Source organism: Clytia hemisphaerica, unplaced genomic scaffold (genome assembly GCF_902728285.1).
Source record: "Clytia hemisphaerica strain Z4C2 unplaced genomic scaffold, Clytia hemisphaerica genome assembly, whole genome shotgun sequence".
In the NCBI taxonomy this organism is placed as follows: Eukaryota; Metazoa; Cnidaria; class Hydrozoa; order Leptothecata; family Clytiidae; genus Clytia; species Clytia hemisphaerica.
In genome coordinates this window covers 229,405-253,393 of record NW_027104435.1, presented here as the reverse complement: position 1 = coordinate 253,393, position 23,989 = coordinate 229,405, and the positions used below count along the sequence as shown (strand labels likewise).

Genomic DNA, 23,989 nt, shown 5'->3' with positions numbered 1-23,989 from the left:
ACGGGTATGTGCGGCGGTTAAGTATATGTTTTTAAAGATAGGAGAAATGACTTTTTGATAAATACAGTGGAAATTTCAGCAAATCCAGTAAAAATTGCAGAATTTCGAGAGATGTACCCATCCCAACCCCAAATGTAGTAACTGGTGCTAACTTTTTAGAATTCCAAAATTAGACACCACCACCCGGCTATGGGAACTGAGTTGCTTGACAGATATGACAGATATCGGAAAGGGGGAGCGTACGGGACTTCGTAATACCGATATACCGATCACTTTTTACCCAATTACTGATATACCGATAAATTTTTCATTCAAATACCGATACCGATCAATAGTATTTCCCCATTTTTCAGGTTTCGGGGTGGGGGGGGGGGTACTAAGGCAAGTGCCACAAATTACTTGTAGCAAAGATCAGTGCATACGGGTTCGATGACCTTTCCACTGGGTTAGTCGAGAGTTATCTAGAAAATAGGCAACAAAGGACAAAAGTAGGCAACGAACTGAGTAACTGGATCAAGATCAAGGATGGTGTTCCCCAGGGATCAATCCTTGGCCCTCTGTTTTTCAATATTTATATCTGTGACCTCTTTTTCATCATTGAGGATACTAAGGTTGCGAATAATGCGGACGATACGACACCCTATGTTAGTGCTCCTACCTGGATTGAAGTAAGTGGTAAACTAAGCTCTGTAGCAGAAAAAATCTTCACATGGCTTTCGATTAATCAAATGGTTGGTAATGCTGACAAATGTCAGCTAATAGTTAACATCATTGACGACTCGTTCTATCTAAATATTAGAGAAGAAACTGTTTTCAATACCAAAACGTCAAATATTCTTGGAGTAACCTTCGATAATCTTTTGACGTTTGAATCGCATATAGAAAATCTTTGCAAGAAAGCTAGTTTGAAAATAACCGCCTTAGCCAGAATGAGCACATATCTCACTTTAGACAAAAAGAAACGCTTGATGAATGCTTTCATTAAATGCCACTTCAATTACTGTCCTCTCATATGGATGTTTCATAGCAGAGCTCTAGAGGATAAAATAAACAATCTACATAAAAGATGCTTGAGAATCGTTTACTCAGACTACAACTCATCATTCGATGATCTGTTGAAGCTTGAAAACGGTTCCACCTTCCATCAACGAGCAATTCAATCCTTATCCACAGAGCTATTTAAATCAAAACTCAATGAATCAGAAAGTAAAATATTTCTCAAAAACCAATGTAAGATCAAAACGAGAAAAAGGAATTCCTTTCGTAGTAGAGTAATTGAAAGTGAAATGAATGGAAAATCGTCTTTAGCTTTCCTGGGACCTAAAATCTGGGCTACCTTTCCCGATGACTTTAAAAAACTTAAAAACCTAGATGAATTTAAAAAAGAAATCAAGCAATGGAGGCCCACTACTTGTCCTTGCCGAAACTGTCGCACTTTTATCCATGGCGTTGGTTTCATTGATTGAATTTAAATTAATTTGTAAATAATAGTTGATCTTGAGTATCAACCTTCTAGATAGATTTGTAATTAATAGTTGATATTGATTAGCCTCGAGCTAAGTACACATTGTACTACTTTGCATCAACTTTAAAGAAAAGAAACATAAACATAAACATAAATGGGTGCTGGGGTATGAGCAGACGATAAAAGTCGGTTTTTCACCTTCCAAAGTCTCTCTAAGGGTTACAAAATCTGAAAATTTCGTAGCGTCTGAGGGTCGGAAAATTCACCATGTTTTCTAATTTTCAATGAAAAAATTATTTATCTTTTCATCTTTTTCTCATTCAAAAAAATACTTCTTTCACACAACCCATGTAAAAAGAATGTCTGTTCTGACACATGCCTGTCACCTTGACTACATTCAACATGGTCCATCGAATATTTTTTTCAAATTATTTTCATTTCTTCTTAAGAAAATTTAATATAACAAGCAACATGCTAAATGGACCTACCTGATGATGAGAATCGATAAAAATAGGACACATAGCAAGAGAGTAAAAAAGTGTAGTGAGCAGCTTGAAGTTGTAGATACTGGGGTAAATAAATATTTTAGCGTGATTTCCCTATTGACGATAAAAGGTGATTTTCCCCAAAGTCCAAAAAAAACATGTAAGGTACTTTTTAGCCCAAATTTGCCCAAAAAATTATTTTTTTCGAAAATCGGGCTCCATCAGAAATTAAATATTTTATATGATGTTTCAATGGAAATTTTATTGAAAAAAAGGTTAAGTTAAGAGATTTTAAATTCAAAATAATGAAAAGTAATGCCAATATCTCATCTTTACTCGTGAGCGCACTGAGTTGAATGAATGAACGTCTCGACATTATATTATTTAAAAAAAGATGCGTGCCACCTTAACAACATTCAACAAACATTAGAGCATATGCTCCATCTGACACATGGAAATTTTTTCTTTTTTGTTCTGACGGTTCTGACGCATGGATCTGGTTAATGCATTGGATAAGACATTTTTGAACCTACCTCGGAGGTCATTTAAATTAACCTTTGTCTGTTCGTTCGTTCGTCCCTCCGTCCGTCTGTCTGTTACCAGCTTTTCTCGAGATTGACTCATTAGTTTTTTCAAAATGTGACGGAGCCCGATTTTCGAAAGAAAATAATTTCCGGCCGGAAATATACCGGAAAAACCGGTTTTTTGGCATTTTCTCGAGACTTCATCATTAGTCTTTTCTGACTTTTTGCAGAAAGATGCGTATTAGCAATACCCATGGCTGAGTCCGATTTTTGAGAAAAATTCTCTTCCGGCCTAAAATGTCGGAAATCGCCGTTTTTGCAGATTTTCATTAGACTTTTTTCTTACATTTCTTTGTTTTCTCACACAAAAACATTATTGATAACAATACCCACCATCAAACATGGTTCAATTGTCAATAAAACGGATTTTTGAAGCCGGAACTTTATAAAAATCACCGGAACAGCCGAATATCGCCGGAAAAATGGTTTTTCTTGAATTTCTTGAGCTTTACATCAAATTTTTTCATGAAATTTTGCACACTGATGCAAAATAGCAACACCTAACATCTAACGGAGCCCGATTTTCGAACAAAAAATTTTTCCGGCCAAAAATGCCGGAAAAACCGGTTTACGGCATTTTCGCGAGATTTCATCGTCAGTTTTTTCTGTTGTTGTGCACAAAGATGTGTATTAGCAATGCCCAAAGGATGGCCGAGTTGGATTGTTGAGAAAAAAAATTTTCTGTCCGGAAATGCCGGAAATCGCCGATTTTCATTGGATTTTTTCATTTTTCATTTTTATTTTCATCAAGTATGTTTGATATGATATGAGCCCTCCCCACCGGGTGGAGATTTGGAACGCTTCGCGCTGTCCAGACAACTCTAGTTCTGTGCACGCGAGACACATATACAATGACGCATAGTGATGAAATTGGAACCACGCAGGAGAGCATATAGCTCGTCGCAGGCGCGGAACTGGAAGTGACACCACACACCACAATGTCTGGCATATCACCCACACTTTCGTATCAGAGTAGTGGTACTCAATTCCCCTCACATGGTATGGGTTGACCCGGGTGAAGGTGTGTTCATTTGCCAAGGGAACCGTAGTGCTACAATGGGAATCGAACTCAGACCTCTCAGACGGGAGTCAAGAGTGATGACCACCAAACCACTACACCAACACCTACACCTGAAGTTTTCAAAGTACTGCTCATGTTTCAGATTTTGTTAATTTTAACATGCTGAATATTCTAAAGGTACTTAATATCGAGCTGTTTTGAGCTATTTTACAGTAAGTAGTTACTAGCTCGTAGGAATTCGATTGAGCTTCATGGTCAAGCAAAAAAAAAAATCAAAAAGTGAGTCCAGAGATATTTCAAGCCAAAAAGTGAGGAACACTGCTTTAATTCCCCTTACCAACCCCGCCCTTTTCCTAAATCGGGCGGCGCCGAAGGCGCCTAAAAGAAAGAGGAGCCTCTAAGCTATCCAACCAACTAAAAACGAGCTTCTAACTCCTTCTAGATCCGGAGATGAGCCTTTAAAGTTTGAACTAGCGATTTTCTTTAAAAAAATGACCGTGGCACTTAAAGGGTTATTATTTGGCCAGATGAAAAAAATATGAAGAAGATGTTTTGTCTGCTTATAAAAGAATAAGCAAGAAGCACTTAGGGAGATGGTTCTCCTTAAAGCAATACTTCGAAACAACCAAAACTAAATAAAGAACTGTTCTGATTGGTTGTAAAAAGTGCTATTTACTTTTTATCATCTGGCTCTCTTTTTATTTCAAATGAGGGGATATAGTGTTAATTATAAGAACTTTCTGAAATATGAAGAAATTTTTTAAGATTTTAATTGAGGTATGGCATCATATCTCAAGCATCACATTGAAATAAAACTTGAAATTTAGCACATCAAAATTCGAGCGCAGGTCAAAATTCGAGGGCACGTCGAAAATTCGAGGGCACGTCAAAATTCGAGGGCACGTCAAAAAATGAGGGCACGTGGGCACGTAGAGCACGTCATTTAGCAGACTCAGGTTACCAGTGGATACCCCTTAAAACCTACAAAGTTGGATTTTGGGCTCTCTTGAGCAAACTTAATTTAAAATGTATAATTCACTTTTTTACAATCCCTAATATAGGTATTTTTGTAAAATACCTAAGGCGAAAATAAAGAAATGTAGTGTTTCTGGAATGCAGGTGAGGGAAAATAGCTCTCGTGCGGCTGGCCGGAAAATTTTTTTTTTGCTATTTTTGATAACTTAAGATCATTGAAATAGAACTTGAAAGATAACTTTTATTTACAAACAACCTGAATACTAATGCATCTGTTGTGCGGAGATTTGTAATACTTTCTGCGCAGATTTGTAATTTGGAATTGATATTTTCATTGGTAACCAAATTCTATTCTGCGAACAAAATGCATTAAAAAGGACTTAGAAAATAATACCCAAATAAAGTTGTGATTATTGAACACATCGAATAAATAGTCAATTAATATTTCTTTTCTAAGCCGTGCTTTCTTTTATAAGAAATTTTAATTTATCTGGTAATATAAAAATTGTTCATGAGAATAGCGCGGACATAATTTTTTATAAGAACTGCTTTTATAAGAAGCTAACCAATAACTCCTAAAATAAAAATTATTTCTTGTCGGTAACTGTTTATTTCAAAGTAAACAAGACGACTTAAAGTTGAAAATTTCGCATAAAATTGGAACATAAAAAATGACGAAGACGCGTGAAACGTGATTATGTATTTTGCGGATGAGCTGGAGTTTTTACAACGTCGGCCATGATTTTTTATGTGTATTTTACAGAATGCAAAAACAGAATAAGTTGAGATATTTAATCTCAAAGTTCACCAACCGAATTGAAATATATCAAATTTCTATCAGAAAAATTTTTTTACACCCACCCAAAGTCCCGAGAACCCGAAGTCCCGAAATATCAAACTTATGAAAAAAAAAATTACACCAACCAAAAGTCCCGAGGTACCGAAGTCCCGAATTGAAATATATCAAATTTCTGAGAAAAGAATTACACAAACCTAAAGTCCCAAAGTCCCGAAGTCCCGAAGACTTTAGGTTGGTGCAATTTTTTTTCTTTCTGAAATTTGATTTATTGAAATTCGGGACTTCGGGACCTCGGGACTTTGGGTTGGTGTAATATTTTTTTCAGAAAGTTGATATATTTCAATTCGGGACTTCGGGACCTCGGGACTTAGGTATATGGTGTGATTTTTTTAAATAGATTTTCGATATTTTGCTATTCGGGACTTCGGGACCTCGGGACATAGGTATGGTGTGATTTTTTTAAACAGATTTTCAATATTTTGCAATTCGGGACTTCGGGACCTCGGGACCTCGGGACTTTGGGTTGGTGTAAAAATTTTTCAGAAAGTTGATGTATTTCAATGCGGGACTTTGGGACTTGAGTATGGTGTAATTGTTTTTGATAGAATTTCGATATATTCAGTATTTCAATGATTAGTTTGATTGATGTTCGATGTGTTTGGTTGAGCTGTTGCATGAGCAATAACTGGAACCATTTGAGCTACAAAAACACTGATCGAACTTAAGTTTTTGTGGATTTGGTACTGTGGCAGAAAGTATCAGTCGGGACTAAGTCATTTTGTAAAATTTTGTTTCGTCTTTGAAATACTAGCAAAAATCTGTGACGGACGGGACTGCAAGTCATATACTTCCATTATAGAATAACACTCTCACATAAAATCGACAAGAATCTAGAAAGTCTAATATAAAATTAAGGGGATAGAAGACAGGCATATCTAATATTTCAAAGACGAAACAAAGTATCAAAAATGACTTTAGTCCTGACTGATACCTTCTGCCACAGTACCATATCCACTGTCCACAACAACTCTAGTCTGGAGATCCATACTCTCTATTCAAACTTACACCACATAAGCAAAAATCCCATCAGAAGCTACTCATTGAGAGTATGGTATTTTTGACCCAGTTTGAAATTGTGTACATTTGGTTTGAATTTAGTGCCAAAAAAGCCGTTGATAAGGTTAGCCAATCAGGGCACTTTAAATCAAAACAATAATATCACGTGATTTCAACAATTGTATAACAGCCAATAGAATTATGCGACCAGATTTGGCATCTACAAAAATACCCGGCTACTCTGTTATTTCTATATAATTATTCGTTTTAACTGAATGTTATACTTCGAAATCACACGAACAGAGTAGACGGGTCTCCCAGCTACAACAACTCAACTATAATACCTAACACATCTACTTCTATGGAAATTTTGTTACAGACCCATGGTACAGATTTGGTGCAATTCACCCTTAATCGAACTGCGATATACCGTAACTTGGTCTAATGTCGACACCCCTCCTCTAATTCCGACACCCTTATTATCAGCTTAAATTTATAGAAAGGTTGAAACTGTTTTTCTTTGCTTAGCGGTCAGAGAGGAATAATCCTTTTTCAATCCGTGATTCGAGATTTCATATTATTCCCTTCTCTAAAGAAGGGTGTCAGAATTAGACGAAAGATGTCAATATTAGAAAAACTTACGGTAAGTAATCGAACTATAATCAAACATCAAACTGAAGATTTACCGGTAAAGTTTGATTACTGTTTGATCAGGTTCGATAATCGAACACCTATTTATTGTTCGATTTCGTTCGATGAAATTTGATGGTTCGATTACCAAAGTCGGTTTTATAGGGTTCGGTTGACATCACCGCCTGGCATCGGGGAGGAAAAGCTGGAACTTTTTCTTAATCCAAACTCATTGAACACCAATCAAACTTCATTAGATGAAAAACTGTCATCAAACTTATATAATCAAACTAATCAAAAAATTGTCTTACTAAATTAGGCTCGGTAATCGAACAGCTATCGTTTGATTTCGTTGGATAGCTCGACAGTTCAATTACGAAAATGATTGCTGAATTTCAATTGACATGATTTCTAGGAAATACGTGGAAATACTTGCTAAAGCAGACTGTTTGTCAAAACTGGTTAAAATTTAACACATAACTATCTGGTGAAAAAAGGAAAAAAAAGATCATACCTGTGCTGTTTGTAGTTTTAGTGAAGAAGAGGGTTTTATGTGTTATTGTTGTGTAAAATTATTAACTCTTTTTGTACTACTTACTGAGCATTATCAATTTATTGGTGCATTCACTAACTACACAAACATAAAATACTTAGTAGTAAACAAATATTAAACCTCTTTAAATACTCTACAAAGACCAGAAAACATGATAAAAATTTATACAGCCGCAGCAAGTTTCAAAAGCATGTGCAATCAAGCAGCCATTTTTTTGGGAAGTTCTCGTGATGAAGATGAATGTTTACAAAGGCTTGGTTACACTTCTTGCACTAGCGTATTTTAATTATTAAGAAAAGTGCTGTTTTTATCTTTGTGAGTGAGTCCACCTTTAGAATATTGGCCGTAGTACGCCCGCAGCCAAACGCCCATGCCATAACTTGCGCCCCAAAAATTTTCTCGCCACGCACACACGCACACGCAGAAAGGCTATCGTAATAGGATATAGGATATAGGGGGTACCCTTTTTGGACCTACCTCCGGGTGCCCCGGTGGAGGTCCTATAAATTAACCCATGTTCGTTCGTTCGTTCGTTCGTTCGTTCGTTCGTTCGTTCGTTCGTTCGTTCGTTCGTTCGTTCGTTCGTTCGTTCGTTCGTTCGTTCGTTCGTTCGTTCGTTCGTTCGTTCGTTCGTTCGTTCGTCCGTCCGTCCGTCCGTCCGTCCGTCTGTTACCAGCTTTTCTCAGGATTGGCTCATCAGTTTTTTTTGATTTTTGGCACAATGATGCAAAATGGTAATGCCCAAAATGTGACGGCGCCCGATTTTCGAAAAAAATTCATTTCCGGCCGAAAATGCCGGAAATATGCCGGAAAAAATGGTTTTCTGGCATTTTCTCAAGATTTCATCATTAGTTTTTTCTGATTTTTTGCAAAAAGATGCGTATTAGCAATGCCCAAAACTTGACCGAGTCCGATTTTTGAGAAAAAATCTTTTCCGGTCGAAAATGCCGGAAATATGCCGGAAATCGCCGTTTTTGCAGATTTTCATTGGACTTTTCCTTATATTTCCAATTTTTTTTCACACAAAAACATTATTGATAACAATGCTCACCATCAAGCATGATTCAATTGTCAATAAAACTGATTTTTGCGACCAGAACTTTCTATTTATTTTTTCCTTACAACCCTTTCCTCTCCCCCCATCAACAATCAATGGTGAATTTTTTGCGTTATGCATTTTCGCTAAACGCTATATTTTCTGACTGATTTTTTTTCATTTTTCTCCCCGCATTGCTATCTAACTTTCATCATCAGGTAGGTCCATTCATCATCTAGCTTGTTGTTGTAGGTTTTAAGGGGTATCCACTGGTATGTCGGTCATTTAAAATTGCGAATAACCTATTACTTCGTCTAGCGTGCTTGTAAATCAGACATAACAACCAAAAAAAAAATGTAGTTTTAAAGACTGATTTTATCGCGTTACAATTATCGTTTTAACACCTATATTATCATTTAATTATCATAAAGCACCTATATTACCATATTACACGTACACTGTATCACCCAATATTGAATGTAGCATTCTGTTTGTTTGTTAGTGAAAAAGATGGTAGAGATCATTGAAGTGTATAAACATCGTGCTGATAAGCTGGTCAAGAAAGTGCACAACTTGGTGACTGGGTGGATCACTGAATATTTTACAGAAGGGAGACCACAATCTCTGAAAGGTTGGTTATTGAACTGTACACTATTCTAACAAGAGAACTCGATGTCTGAAAGAAGGATTTTGGTGTTCTGAATTAAATATTGCACAGGAGTTGAGTTCTCTTCGTTTAATAAAATTTTTGTTCTTTGGCAACTGGAAATGTGATGAGAACTAAAATATTGCTGTCTTTTGTAGAACGCTCTAAAATATTGTTGTCTTTTGTAGAGCACTCTAAAATATTGTTGTCTTTTGTAGAGCACTCTAAAATATTGCTTTCTTTTGTAGAGCACTCTAAAATATTGCTGTCTTTTGTAGAGCACTCTAAAATATTGTTGTCTTTTGTAGAGCACTCTAAAATATTGCTGTCTTTTGTAGAGCACTCTAAAATATTGCTGTCTTTTGTAGAGCACTCTAACATATTGCTGTCTTTTGTAGAGCGCTCTAAAATATTGCTGTCTTTTGTAGAGCGCTCTAAAAATTGCTGTCTTTTGTAGAGCGCTCTAAAATATTGCTGTCTTTAGTAGAGCGCTCTAAAATATTGCTGTCTTTAGTAGAGCGCTCTAAAATATTGCTGTCTTTGTAGAGCACTCTAAAATATTGCTGTCTTTTGTAGAGCACTCTAAAATATTGCTGTCTTTTGTAGAGCACTCTAAAATATTGCTGTCTTTTGTAGAGCACTCTGAAATATTGCTGTCTTTTGTAGAGCACTCTAAAATATTGCTGTCTTTTGTAGAGCACTCTGAAATATGCTGTCTTTTGTTAGAGCGCTCTAAATATTGCTGTCTTTTGTAGAGCGCTCTAAAATATTGCTGTCTTTTGTAGAGCGCTCTAAAATATTGCTGTCTTTTGTAGAGCGCTCTAAAATATTGCTGTCTTTTGTAGAGCGCTCTAAAATATTGCTGTCTTTTGTAGCCTCTAAATATTGCTGTCTTTTGTAGAGCGCTCTAAAATATTGCTGTCTTTTGTAGAGCACTCTGAAATATTGCTCTCTTTTGTAGAGCACTCTAAAATATTGCTTTCTTTTGTAGAGCACTCTGAAATATTGCTCTCTTTTGTAGAGCACTCTGAAATATTGCTCTCTTTTGTAGAGCACTCTAAAATATTGCTTTCTTTTGTATAGCACTCTAAAATATTGCTGTCTTTTGTAGAGCACTCTGAAATATTGCTGTCTTTTGTAGAGCACTCTGAAATATTGCTGTCTTTTGAAGAGCACTCTAAAATATTGCTGTCTTTTGTAGAGCACTCTGAATATTGCTCTCTTTGTAGAGCACTCTGAAATATTGCTCTCTTTTGTAGAGCACTATAAAATATTGCTTTCTTTTGTATAGCACTCTAAAATATTGCTGTCTTTTGTAGAGCACTCTAAAATATTGCTGTCTTTTGTAGAGCACTCTGAAATATTGCTGTCTTTTGTAGAGCACTCTAAAGTATTGCTGTCTTTTGTAGAGCACTCTAAAGTATTGCTTTCTTTTGTAGAGCACTCTAAAATATTGCTGTCTTTTGTAGAGCACTCTGAAATATTGCTGTCTTTTGTAGAGCACTTTGATATATTGCTCTCTTTTTGTAGAGCACTCTAAAGTATTGCTGTCTTTGTAGAGCACTCTAAAATATTGTGTCTTTTGTAGAGCACTCTAAAATATGCTTGTCTTTGTGTAGAGCACTCTGAAATATGCTGTCTTTTGTAGAGCACTCTAAAGTATTGCTGTTTTTTTTGTAGAGCACTCTAAAGTATTGCTTTTTTGTAGAGCACTCTAAAATATTGCTGTCTTTTTGTAGCGCACTCTGAAATATTGCGTCTTTGTAGAGCGCTCTAAATATTGCTGTCTTTTGTAGAGCGCTCTAAATATTGCTGTCTTTTGTAGAGCGCTCTAAAAATATTGCTGTTTTTGTAGAGCGCTCTAAAATATTGCTGTCTTTTGTAGAGCGCTCTAAAATATTGCTGTCTTTTGTAGAGCACTCTGAAATATTGCTGTCTTTTGTAGAGCACTCTAAAATATTGCTTTCTTTTGTAGAGCACTCTGAAATATTGCTCTCTTTTGTAGAGCACTCTGAAATATTGCTCTCTTTTGTAGAGCACTCTAAAATATTGCTTTCTTTTGTATAGCACTCTAAAATATTGCTGTCTTTTGTAGAGCACTCTGAAATATTGCTGTCTTTTGTAGAGCACTCTGAAATATTGCTGTCTTTTGAAGAGCACTCTAAAATATTGCTGTCTTTTGTAGAGCACTCTGAAATATTGCTCTCTTTTGTAGAGTACTCTGAAATATTGCTCTCTTTTGTAGAGCACTATAAAATATTGCTTTCTTTTGTATAGCACTCTAAAATATTGCTGTCTTTTGTAGAGCACTCTAAAATATTGCTGTCTTTTGTAGAGCACTCTGAAATATTGCTGTCTTTTGTAGAGCACTCTAAAGTATTGCTGTCTTTTGTAGAGCACTCTAAAGTATTGCTTTCTTTTGTAGAGCACTCTAAAATATTGCTGTCTTTTGTAGAGCACTCTGAAATATTGCTGTCTTTTGTAGAGCACTTTGATATATTGCTCTCTTTTGTAGAGCACTCTAAAGTATTGCTGTCTTTTGTAGAGCACTCTAAAATATTGTTGTCTTTTGTAGAGCACTCTAAAATATTGCTGTCTTTTGTAGAGCACTCTGAAATATTGCTGTCTTTTGTAGAGCACTCTAAAGTATTGCTGTCTTTTGTAGAGCACTCTAAAGTATTGCTTTTTTGTAGAGCACTCTAAAATATTGCTGTCTTTTGTAGAGCACTCTGAAATATTGCTGTCTTTTGTAGAGCACTCTAAAATATTGCTGTCTTTTGTAGAGCACTCTAAAACTATTGCTTGTTTTTGTCTAAAGTAGCTTTTTTGTAGAGCTCTAAAATTTTGTCTTCTTTTGTAGAGCACTAATATTGCTGTCTTTTGTAGAGCACTCTAAAATATTGCTGTCTTTTGTAGAGCACTCTAAAATATTGCTGTCTTTTGTAGAGCACTCTAAAAGTATTGCTTTCTTTTGTAGAGCACTCTGAAATATTGCTCTCTTTTGTAGAGCACTCTGAAATATTGCTCTCTTTTGTAGAGCACTCTAAAATATTGCTTTCTTTTGTATAGCACTCTAAAATATTGCTGTCTTTTGTAGAGCACTCTGAAATATTGCTGTCTTTTGTAGAGCACTCTGAAATATTGCTGTCTTTTGAAGAGCACTCTAAAATATTGCTGTCTTTTGTAGAGCACTCTGAAATATTGCTCTCTTTTGTAGAGCACTCTGAAATATTGCTCTCTTTTGTAGAGCACTCTAAAATATTGCTTTCTTTTGTATAGCACTCTAAAATATTGCTGTCTTTTGTAGAGCACTCTAAAATATTGCTGTCTTTTGTAGAGCACTCTGAAATATTGCTGTCTTTTGTAGAGCACTCTAAAGTATTGCTGTCTTTTGTAGAGCACTCTAAAGTATTGCTTTCTTTTGTAGAGCACTCTAAAATATTGCTGTCTTTTGTAGAGCACTCTGAAATATTGCTGTCTTTTGTAGAGCACTTTGATATATTGCTCTCTTTTGTAGAGCACTCTAAAGTATTGCTGTCTTTTGTAGAGCACTCTAAAATATTGTTGTCTTTTGTAGAGCACTCTAAAATATTGCTGTCTTTTGTAGAGCACTCTGAAATATTGCTGTCTTTTGTAGAGCACTCTAAAGTATTGCTTTTTTGTAGAGCACTCTAAAATATTGCTGTCTTTTGTAGAGCACTCTGAAATATTGCTGTCTTTTGTAGAGCACTCTAAAGTATTGCTGTCTTTTGTAGAGCACTCTAAAATATTGCTGTCTTTTGTAGAGCACTCTAAAGTATTGCTTTTTTGTAGAGCGCTCTAAAATATTGCCGTCTTTTGTAGAGCACTCTAAAATATTGCTGTCTTTTGTAGAGCACTCTAAAATATTGCTGTCTTTGTAGAGCACTCTGAAATATTGCTGTCTTTTGTAGAGCACTCTAAAATATTGCTTTCTTTTGTAGAGCACTCTGAAATATTGCTCTCTTTTGTAGAGCACTCTGAAATATTGCTCTCTTTTGTAGAGCACTCTAAAATATTGCTTTCTTTTGTATAGCACTCTAAAATATTGCTGTCTTTTGTAGAGCACTCTGAAATATTGCTGTCTTTTGTAGAGCACTCTGAAATATTGCTGTCTTTTGAAGAGCACTCTAAAATATTGCTGTCTTTTGTAGAGCACTCTAATATATTGCTGTCTTTTGTAGAGCACTCTAAAGTATTGCTTTTTTGTAGAGCGCTCTAAAATATTGCCGTCTTTTGTAGAGCACTCTAAAATATTGCTTTCTTTTGTATAGCACTCTAAAATATTGCTGTCTTTTGTAGAGCACTCTGAAATATTGCTGTCTTTTGTAGAGCACTCTGAAATATTGCTGTCTTTTGAAGAGCACTCTAAAATATTGCTGTCTTTTGTAGAGCACTCTAATATATTGCTGTCTTTTGTAGAGCACTCTAAAGTATTGCTTTTTTGTAGAGCGCTCTAAAATATTGCCGTCTTTTGTAGAGCACTCTAAAATATTGCTGTCTTTTGTAGAGCACTCTAAAGTATTGCTGTCTTTTGTAGAGCACTCTAAAATATTGCTGTCTTTTGTAGAGTACTCTAATATATTGCTGTCTTTTGTAGAGCACTCTAAAATATTGCTGTCTTTTGTAGAGCACTCTAAAATATTGCTGTCTTTTGTAGAGCACTCTAAAATATTGCTGTCTTTTGTAGAGCACTCTAATATATTGCTGTCTTTTGTAGAGCACTCTAAAGTATTGCTCTCTTTTGTAGAGCACTCTAAAATATTGCTGTCTTTTGTAGAGCACTTTAATATATTGCTCTCTTTTGTAGAGCACTCTAATATATTGCTCTCTTTTGTAGAGCACTCTAAAATATTGCTCTCTTTTGTATAGCACTCTAAAATATTGCTCTCTTTTGTAGAGCACTTTAATATATTGCTCTCTTTTGTAGAGCACTCTAATATATTGCTGTCTTTTGTAGAGCGCTCTAATATATTGCTGTCTTTTGTAGATCACTCTAAAATATTGCTGTCTTTTGTAGAGCACTCTAAAGTATTGCTGTCTTTTGTAGAGCACTCTAAAATATTGCTGTCTTTTGTAGATCACTCTAAAATATTGCTGTCTTTTGTAGAGCACTCTAAAGTATTGCTGTCTTTTGTAGAGCACTCTAATATATTGCTGTCTTTTGTAGAGCACTCTAAAATATTGCTCTCTTTTGTATAGCACTCTAAAATATTGCTGTCTTTTGTAGAGCACTCTAAAATATTGCTGTCTTTTGTAGAGCACTCTAAAATATTGCTGTCTTTTGTAGAGCGCTCTAATATATTGCTGTCTTTTGTAGATCACTCTAAAATATTGCTGTCTTTTGTAGAGCACTCTAAAGTATTGCTGTCTTTTGTAGAGCACTCTAATATATTGCTGTCTTTTGTAGAGCACTCTAAAATATTGCTCTCTTTTGTATAGCACTCTAAAATATTGCTGTCTTTTGTAGAGCACTCTAAAATATTGCTGTCTTTTGTAGAGCACTCTAAAATATTGCTGTCTTTTGTAGATCACTCTAAAATATTGCTGTCTTTTGTAGAGCACTCTAAAATATTGCTGTCTTTTGTAGAGCACTCTAAAATATTGCTGTCTTTTGTAGAGCACTCTAAAATATTGCTGTCTTTTTTAGAGCACTCTAAAATATTGCTGTCTTTTGTAGAGCACTCTAAAATATTGCTTGTCTTTTGGAGCACTCTAATATTGCTGTCTTTTGTAGAGCGCTCTAAAGTATTGTTGTCTTTTGTAGAGCGCTCTAAATATTGCTGTCTTTTGTAGAGCACTCTAAAATATTGCTGTCTTTTGTAGAGCACTCTAAAATATTGCTGTCTTTTGTAGAGCACTCTAAAATATTGCTGTCTTTTGTAGAGCACTCTAAAATATTGCTGTCTTTTGTAGAGCACTCTAGAGCACTCTAAAATATTGCTGTCTTTTGTAGAGCACTCTAATATATTGCTGTCTTTTGTAGAGCGCTCTAAAATATTTCTGTCTTTTGTAGAGCACTCTAAAATATTGCTGTCTTTTGTAGAACACTCTAAAATATTGTTGTCTTTTGTAGAGCACTCTAAAATATTGCTGTCTTTTGTAGAGCACTCTAATATATTGCTGTCTTTTGTAGAGCACTCTAAAATATTGCTGTCTTTTGTAGAGCACTCTAAAATATTGCTGTCTTTTGTAGAGCACTCTAAAGTATTGCTGTCTTTTGTAGAGCACTCTAATATATTGCTGTCTTTTGTAGAGCACTCTAAAGTATTGCTGTCTTTTGTAGAGCACTCTAATATATTGCTGTCTTTTGTAGAGCACTCTAAAATATTGCTTTTTGTCTTTTGTAGAGCACTCTAAATATTGCTGTCTTTTGTAGAGCACTCTAAAATATTGCTGTCTTTTGTAGAGCACTCTAAAATATTGCTGTCTTTTGTAGAGCACTCTAAAATATTGCTGTCTTTTGTAGAGCACTCTAAAATTGCTGTCTTTTTGTAGAGCACTCTAAATATTGCTGTCTTTTGTAGAGCACTCTAAAATATTGCTGTCTTTTGTAGAGCACTCTAAAATATTGCTGTCTTTTGTAGAGCACTCTAAAATATTGCTGTCTTTTGTAGAGCACTCTAAAATATTGCTCTCTTTTGTAGAGCACTCTAAAATATTGTTGTCTTTTGTAGAGCACTCTAAAATATTGCTGTTGTCTTTGTAGAGCACTCTAAAATATTGCTGTCTTTTGTAGAGCACTCTAAAATATTGCTGTCTTTTGTAGAGCACTCTAAATCTATTGCTGTCTTTTGTAGAGCACTCTAAAATATTGCTGTCTTTTGTAGAGCATCTAAAATATTGTTGTCTTTTGTAGAGCATCTCTAAATATTGCTGTCTTTTGTAGAGCACTCTAAAATATTGCTGTCTTTTGTAGAGCACTCTAAAATATTGCTGTCTTTTGTAGAGCACTCTAAAATATTGCTGTCTTTTGTAGAGCACTCTAAAAATATGCTTGTCTTTTGTAGAGCACTCTAAAATATTGCTGTCTTTTGTAGAGCGCTCTAATATATTGCTGTCTTTAGTAGAGCATTCTGAAATATTGCTGTCTTTTGTAGAGCACTCTAATATATTGCTGTCTTTTGTAGAGCACTCTAAAATATTGCTGTCTTTTGTAGAGCACTCTAAAATATTGCTGTCTTTTGTAGAGCACTCTAAAATATTGCTGTCTTTTGTAGAGCACTCTAAAATATTGCTGTCTTTTGTAGAGCACTCTAAAATATTGCTGTCTTTTGTAGAGCACTCTAAATATTGCTTGTCTTTTGTAGAGCACTCTAAAATATTGCTGTCTTTTGTAGAGCACTCTAAAATATTTTTGCTCTTTTGTAGAGCTCTAAAATATTGCTGTCTTTTGTAGAGCACTCTAAAATATTGCTGTCTTTTGTAGAGCACTCTAAAATATTGCTGTCTTTTGTAGAGCACTCTAAAATATTGCTGTCTTTTGTAGAGCACTCTAAAATATTGCTGTCTTTTGTAGAGCACTCTAAAATATTGCTGTCTTTTGTAGAGCACTCTAAAAATATGCTGTCTTTTGTATAGCACTCTAAAATATTGCTGTCTTTTGTAGAGCACTCTAAAATATTGCTGTCTTTTGTAGAGCACTCTAAAATATTGCTGTCTTTTGTAGAGCGCTCTAATATATTGCTGTCTTTTGTAGAGCACTCTGAAATATTGCTGTCTTTTGTAGAGCACTCTAATATATTGCTGTCTTTTGTAGAGCAGCGCTCTAAAAATTTGCTGTCTTTTGTAGAGCACTCTGAAATATTGCTGTCTTTTGTAGAGCACTCTAAAATATTGCTTTCTTTTGTAGAGCACTCTAAAATATTGCTGTCTTTTGTAGAGCACTCTAAAATATTGCTGTCTTTTGTAGAGCACTCTAATATATTGCTGTCTTTTGTAGAGCACTCTAATATATCGCTGTCTTTTGTAGAGCACTCATACAAAGCATCCACTCCAGGAGCGGAATCTGATCGCAAAATGGTCTTTTATTCAAAGTAAGTTTATCGTTTTTACTGGTATCCAAATCTGTTTGTCCATCATTTCGAATCTCATTGTTTTCTGACGTTGAATAATTCAACGTTCTTTATCATCCTAACGGTTATTCATTCTTAGACTTTCGAAGTAAATAAACGTTTAAGCTTGAATGTTCCATAATTTATCTTTACGACTGAAGGTTGTTTGATTGATGCTTCAGCTATCAATATTGTAATTTTGTCTCTGTTATTTTTGTTTGCAGTGCAAGAATCGACGGTTTATTGACGCGCAATGAGACACCAAAAGAGTTGACAGAAACGTTCATCGGTCGTGAGGATTTATTGTGTTACAGACACGCAACTTTCAAAGATCGCGTCAAGAAGTTTGGTCCGCAACAAGGGAACAATAATTCAAGACCTATCGGAGTAAGGATTTATATTTTTGGCATAGAAGATAAACACCCCTGTCTCTATGACCCAGCGGATCCTAACTGTCCATTAATTATATTTCTTACTTTTCTGTAAAATTGGTAAGCCCCCCCCCCCCCTGGAGTGTGGTTTTTGCAATTGACCCTATTGAAAATAGCAAAAAAGCTATAAATGCTCTATTTAAAATTTTTGATTCTGACCAACCCATTATAATATTTTCTCTGAGATGCCCCACCTGATTGAATATTAATATTTTGGTCATCCCACTCAAGTGCTAGAAAACAATTTGACCCTCATACTTCAAACTCCGTGCACTGAGAAGGTTTTTTTTTTTAATAAGATTGGAAAAAGTCAATATTCACTCCTGCTGTCACTGGAAACTTTCAGCGAGAAGCTTGGAAGATTGTTGTAGAATTATTGTTTCGATAATATATTTTATGCCGAGCCTTAACTTACCTTATATGTTTACTCAATATAGAAAATGGTTGAACGTTTCGATCGGGACGAATCGAAAAGAGCTGATGAGAATGTTGCAGAGCGTTCGTTCATGGTATCTGATGATCGCATCAATATCAGGTTCCACCTGGAGAATGGTCGAATCATTGCGTCCACCAGAGAATTCATCAAACCAGCCAACATCTCTTTAGATAAAACATCTCAATTGCAATTCACAGCTGATATGACGACAGCTTTTGATGTAAGTGGGCATGGATGAAAACAGATGTGTTGCATCTTACCTTCATCCTCCATTGATCTGTTCATCGTTTTTCTAACTTCTAATCTAGAATCCCACTTTAAACCCAGTTTACTTTTTTAAGACCTCCAGTACTTTAAGAAAAACTCATTGATTGAAACCATAATCTAGAATTGCCTATTCCTTATGGAAATGTGCAAAAATCCAAATAGATTCATAAAGATTTTTACGGGATTACTTAATTATCATTTTTCAAGCCATTCATAGTAAAAAATGCTATTTTGGTGGTATTCTTTTTCCGTCTTGTAGGCTGACGTGAGCGCGAAACCAGTTAAAGAACTGAAGATTTATCAAATGATGGTAGACCTCTTGTATGCTGAAAAGAAATGCAACGAGAAGATTAGAGAGTCCGAGGAAGAGGTCTGTTCTGTTCAAGTAAAGGCATCTTCAGGCTGAAAAACTACCTCTTCTGAATTTAAGTTATTTTTCAAGAATAGGCAAAACAATTCTATTCTGCTCCTAAAGGTTTCTCGTCAACTTCTATGAATAAAATGCATGCAGGATTATACTACCAATTCGAACAAAGATCTCGAGTTTTTCAAATTCCTAGTTAAGACAGATCTTTCAAGATCCACCTGACTGAAAGTGTATCCAAAATAACTTAAAATATGGATCATTGCTACAGAAGTATTATAGGCAAAAAGTTGGGAAATACTTTTTTCTGTAGGAATGAAGTCCTTCTAGATAATGTTGCTGCGTCTTGTCAAGGTTGTCATAGGACTTCATTTTTATCGACCTTTTTTCCACCACCACAGACACGAGAAATCATTGAAGATCGATTGAAAGAAGAGACGAGTCCTGAACTAGCTGTCTCTGTGTACGACACTGGACGAAATGAGAAAGCCAAATTGAGGCGTGAAGAACTGGTAAGAACTGCGAAATATTTTTCTTTTTCTTTTACTCGGATACGGCACGCCGAACCGGGCTCTAGGCCAACTTTTCAATATTGCGTCTTTCTTTTCTAATCTCTTCTCTTCTAGATTGTGCTTGATCAACACTTTCTTCCCTTTTGAATAGATGGCGGGTAACTTAAGTAGCAGGACATGCTTACTCATGGCCACACCTGATGCCAGACTTTGGTCTTCATCTATCCGCAATCCATTAATTTCTCACCTTTTTTTTATTCACATACCATACATTAGCATATTCACATATGCTAATTTGTATTTTTGTCGGTTGTCAATTGTCTATTTGTTTTTTGTTTGTTTGTTTTTTAACTTTTTCATTTATGTTGAGTTTTTTCTGTTGCTGTCCTGTTTTCGGTCTGCCGCTTTTGTTCTTGTCACGTTGAGTTGGTGATATGATTACTCATTTGGTTTGTTGTTTCTGAATTTTAATTAGCTTTTTCAGATATATAGACTAAAATTTAGGGAAAAGCAAGGCATTACTTGTATGTCAACCTTTTGCCAGTAATTTTGATTTTTTTTTTTGTCTCTTTTTTTTTTCTTGAAGCCAAACATACAATACTTTCCAAAATTTACTCATCACTCTACTTTTGAATCAATAATTATACTGTAGCCAAATAAATCTTGATCAGTGCATAGAGTCTTTTTTCAAAGCAGGATATTATGCAACAAAACTCCTCCATCGTGTGATCACTCAAATTGCTCCTAGCAATTCTCTCTTTATGTAGATGGGAGACCCGTCCTGTATTTTTATAAACTGATGTATACATGACGGGTTAAGTTTACAGTAGGAAATTCGAATTTAACTTATAGTAGGGGGGCAAGCCTTGGGTATTAAGAAAGTTGTGTTTTTTCTAAGAGAGTAGACGATTGAAATAATAACAGAATATGATTAGCTGTGTTTTCAACTGTCAATTGGAGCTGGGAAATTCAAACTCATAGCCAAAAACAATGCTATTCATTTCGCCATCAGTACATAAAAGACATATATCAATCGTTAATTCAAATTCACATATTTTCCACCTTTTTCTACAGGATCGCCAACAGAAAGAGGATGAGATGAGAAAACGAGAAATGGAATTGGATTACCTCGCCCCATTCCTCGCCCGTATTGGTAACCCTGAAAAGTTGACCAGAAATGATGCATCGAAAGTTCGCGAGGAATGTCTGGGTGATCTCAAACAACGTCTTATTGATAAAGCTAACTTGATCCAAGCAAGATTTGAAAAGGTCTGTATTACCTATTCCTAAGTCAATCGTTTACAAAGGACATCATTTAATGCATCGCTTACGCAGTATTTTCAAACAAAAGAAAGAACTCCTTTCGACCCCGCGAGCATAAATTTTGAGAATCTTTTTTATTCTGATTTGTGCCTTTTACTTGAGTTACATGAGCATAGACCTAAACTTCGTTTGCATCTCTTTGAACCATCTTCACTCTTTCGTTTCTCCAGGAGACAGCAGAACTGCAAAAGAAACAAGCTTGGTATCAAGAAAATCAAATGAACCTCACCAAGGAAGATGAGGAAGATTATCTGAATTTCTGCAGTGAGGCTATGTTCAGAATTCACATACTGGAACTCAGGCTAAACAGGTAAGCGGGAACGTTTTTTATCGTTTAGCTTTTCGGTCTTGGGATCATGTCATAGTTTATCCTATCAGTTTATAATACAAGGAAACTCTTTAGAATGATTTTTATTTTCTATATGGTCTGAGAAATCTATGCACCACATTCAACCACAACCTTCAGTGAAGAATTTTACTGCAATTTCGTCGCCGCATAAATAATCAAACAAACAGAAATGGACTTTTTGTTCCAAGCCATAGAAAAACAATCGATCCCCATCGAGTTTCATTCCTTATTTTTACCCCAACTGGATTAAAAATTCCACTCAGGTCTGTGAGAAGGGGTGTTAGAATTATCAACTTTTCTTTCTTTTTCAGGCACAAAGAAATGGCCCCTCATCGTTATATGCAACTAGACGAGAAATTAAGATTGGATTCACGCCTTAGTGATGTTTACTTTTGATGGACTGCAAACCCCTTATTGTGTATGTATGTATATTTTGACCCCAGGGTGATTATTTGTAAATAATGTGTTAATGATGATTGTAGATTTTTAATTTATTTTTGTTTATGGGAAAATAGTTACTGATTTGAATGAACATCTGAATCGTTTATTATCCGGGTTTCTCTTACGCTGGTTGTAAGTTTTTTGGCAATTCTACAAGAAGTTTTTCGTCTTGGAAATTCAAGGTATCCATGTTTCATTAGTTTGGTTTGTGCGTGTTTGTGATTTAATCACTACCATAGATAGAGAAAATTCGTGATATTTTTTTCGTGATATCTTTCGTGATATTTGACAGGGAAAAAGCAGTGAAACCGATTGTGCAATTAGCTCGTAATCACATGATAACTCGTACAATTCGAAAATTGCACGTCCTTTCGGACTCGGAAAATTAATAACAAAAAAATCACTCATGCAATTATTCTCGAATTGCACTCGTTATCATGTGATTACATGTCATTGGGACAATACAAAACAGACAATCAAATCTACGAATTTCATCATTTTTAAATTAAAGATCGATCAATATTTATGTACATCATTTTCTATTTACATCATTATTTACATTACAATATTTTTGAAATTATTATAGTCCACTCTCTCTAATTCGATCAAACATTTAAGTCCAATTAGAGAAAGATTCGAATTACAGAGAGTAACTCAACAATTTCCAGCTGAGGGCACCAATATTTTAGTTCGAATTACAGAGAGATTTGAATAATAGAGATTCGAACTAGAGAGAGATGACTGTAAACATTAGAACGTCACTCCCCTTTTGGGGAAACTTTGCTGCACTTACATTTTGAATAAATATCGAAGTAATCCATAACAATCAACGCGAAATAAATAAAGAGTTCAAAGAAAGACAGAATGGATGCTCCTGTCATCAAGCCAACACAACCACCGAAATTGGCGAACAAATCTTGCCAAGTGTACGCTGGTACTTCATCAACCTGTTCCACCAGGAAGGTTTGAAACGTCAAAACAAATTCCAGGAAATTTGGGTCTTTGCTCCAATGATAATCCAATGACATTTTGATATCCTCCTCGTAACAAGGCTGTAGATGACATACGTCGTCACACTCTGCCGTCACTCCGTAATCATTTTCCAATGAACGTAAGCACGCTTCCCCGTCAGTGTTGCTTACGTATGTTTGGTTATCAAAGCGATGTGGTTCTCGCATATGTTTCTTATACATCAATGGAACGTTACCGCACTTTTCGAACACTTTTTCGAAAAGACAACCTTTCTTACACTTCTTGACAGTATAGTTTCCCTCGAATTTATTCTGGGCATACGAACCAGCGCCTTCAACACAATCAGTATAAGGAAGGCCAAGACGTTGAATGATCTTCTTCTCAATGTTGACGTGGTAGAAACCTTCACTTGCCCAATAAACAGTTGATGATGCTTCCAAAAAGGTTTCTTCGGCTGAGTTGATGTATAGCTCCGTCCACAAGTCCCACGTCCGATCGGCTACAATTTGTACTGATAAGATGTCGGATGGTACTGTCTGGACATAGTTGCTGATGGTATAACAGTTAGTTGTTTCATCAAATTTGACCAAATCGTTCTGGGTAGCCCAACGAACATAATCAGCAGAGACGTTCTGAACCTTGATAATGGCTGTATTATTTCCCATGCAAGCATTCAAGTCTTGTCCACAACCTCTCATATTCAAATCTACCAATGCTGGTTTTGAGTATAATGGTGATCTACCATCAAAGTGACGCCTAGCCCTGTTGATATCACCATAGTTACAGATGGTGACGGCAGGCATTGGAATCTCATTCTGTGTGGTGATTGTAGTTGTGGTCACACTGTCATGTCTGAGATACGCATCCCAATGCTCCTTCGTGATCAAGATAGCCACTGTCAACGATGAAATGACCAACACTGTCCAAATGAGGCGGCTCAGTGGTTTACCACTCACTATACGACTCAACCCATGGATGGATAAACCTTCAGCATAACTTTGTCGTTCATTACTAATTGATTCTTCAGCACTGTCTTCTGCACTCTGTTGTTTTTCTTCGATTGGTATTTGGGCGTGGGCGTGAGGATGACCACCCTTCTCTTGAACATTAATCAAGTAGCCTTGATTCGTCTTTCCTTGTTTTTTGAAAAGGGTTTCCAGGCTTGATAACCTTCCTTTTAGAAATTGGATCTCCTTTTCTACCGATCTCGCATCCATCTTTGACAGTTCGAAATAAACAAACAGTTACTAAAATTATGCATGATATACTTAATCAAGGCCACATGATCTCAAGCCCAACTTAGTCACCAGCCTTCTCTGTCGCAATTTAAGATTGTTGGATTTACAATGAATAGGAGACTGGGATTGAAGTTTTATGTTTCTATGGGAACAGTTCCATCTTGAGGATATTCTAAAAATAATGAAATGTTCAATACGTCTATTGGTTTGTGTTTACTGTTTTGGCTTTGGTGTGGTTTTGACAATTTAAATAATTTATCTCTGTAGTTCATTCTTAACATATTTTGTCACGATAATTCGTAAATTTCAATTTTTAATTTTAGGACAAACATAA

At 35.7% G+C, this 23,989-nt stretch overlaps 2 protein-coding genes across 2 annotated transcripts in view; one reads left to right on the top strand and one right to left on the bottom strand.

Annotated features, from left to right (window-relative positions):
• Positions 1–21,536, top strand: part of LOC136820780 (dynein regulatory complex subunit 7-like) — a 44,011-nt gene extending 22,475 nt beyond the window's left edge. Inside the window, exons 10-18 of the mRNA XM_067077008.1 lie at positions 9,107–9,235; positions 17,241–17,304; positions 17,547–17,709; positions 18,191–18,409; positions 18,716–18,826; positions 19,222–19,332; positions 20,407–20,601; positions 20,826–20,965; positions 21,316–21,536. Of these exons, the coding sequence (XP_066933109.1) occupies positions 9,107–9,235; positions 17,241–17,304; positions 17,547–17,709; positions 18,191–18,409; positions 18,716–18,826; positions 19,222–19,332; positions 20,407–20,601; positions 20,826–20,965; positions 21,316–21,400 (1,217 nt within the window). The 3' untranslated portion in view covers positions 21,401–21,536. The remainder of the gene's footprint in view (positions 1–9,106; positions 9,236–17,240; positions 17,305–17,546; positions 17,710–18,190; positions 18,410–18,715; positions 18,827–19,221; positions 19,333–20,406; positions 20,602–20,825; positions 20,966–21,315) is intronic.
• Positions 21,537–22,203: 667 nt separating this feature from the next.
• On the bottom strand, positions 22,204–23,634 carry LOC136820752 (acid-sensing ion channel 4-A-like). The gene has a single exon (XM_067076976.1). The coding sequence runs from the start codon at positions 23,632–23,634 to the stop codon at positions 22,204–22,206; it is 1,431 nt and encodes a 476-aa protein (XP_066933077.1).
• Positions 23,635–23,989: the final 355 nt, after the last annotated feature.

What these genes read in the sequence shown, in the direction of transcription:
- LOC136820752 (XM_067076976.1), bottom strand. Translation starts at nt 23,634, where the DNA reads ATGGATGCGAGATCGGTAGAAAAGGAGATCCAATTTCTAAAAGGAAGG.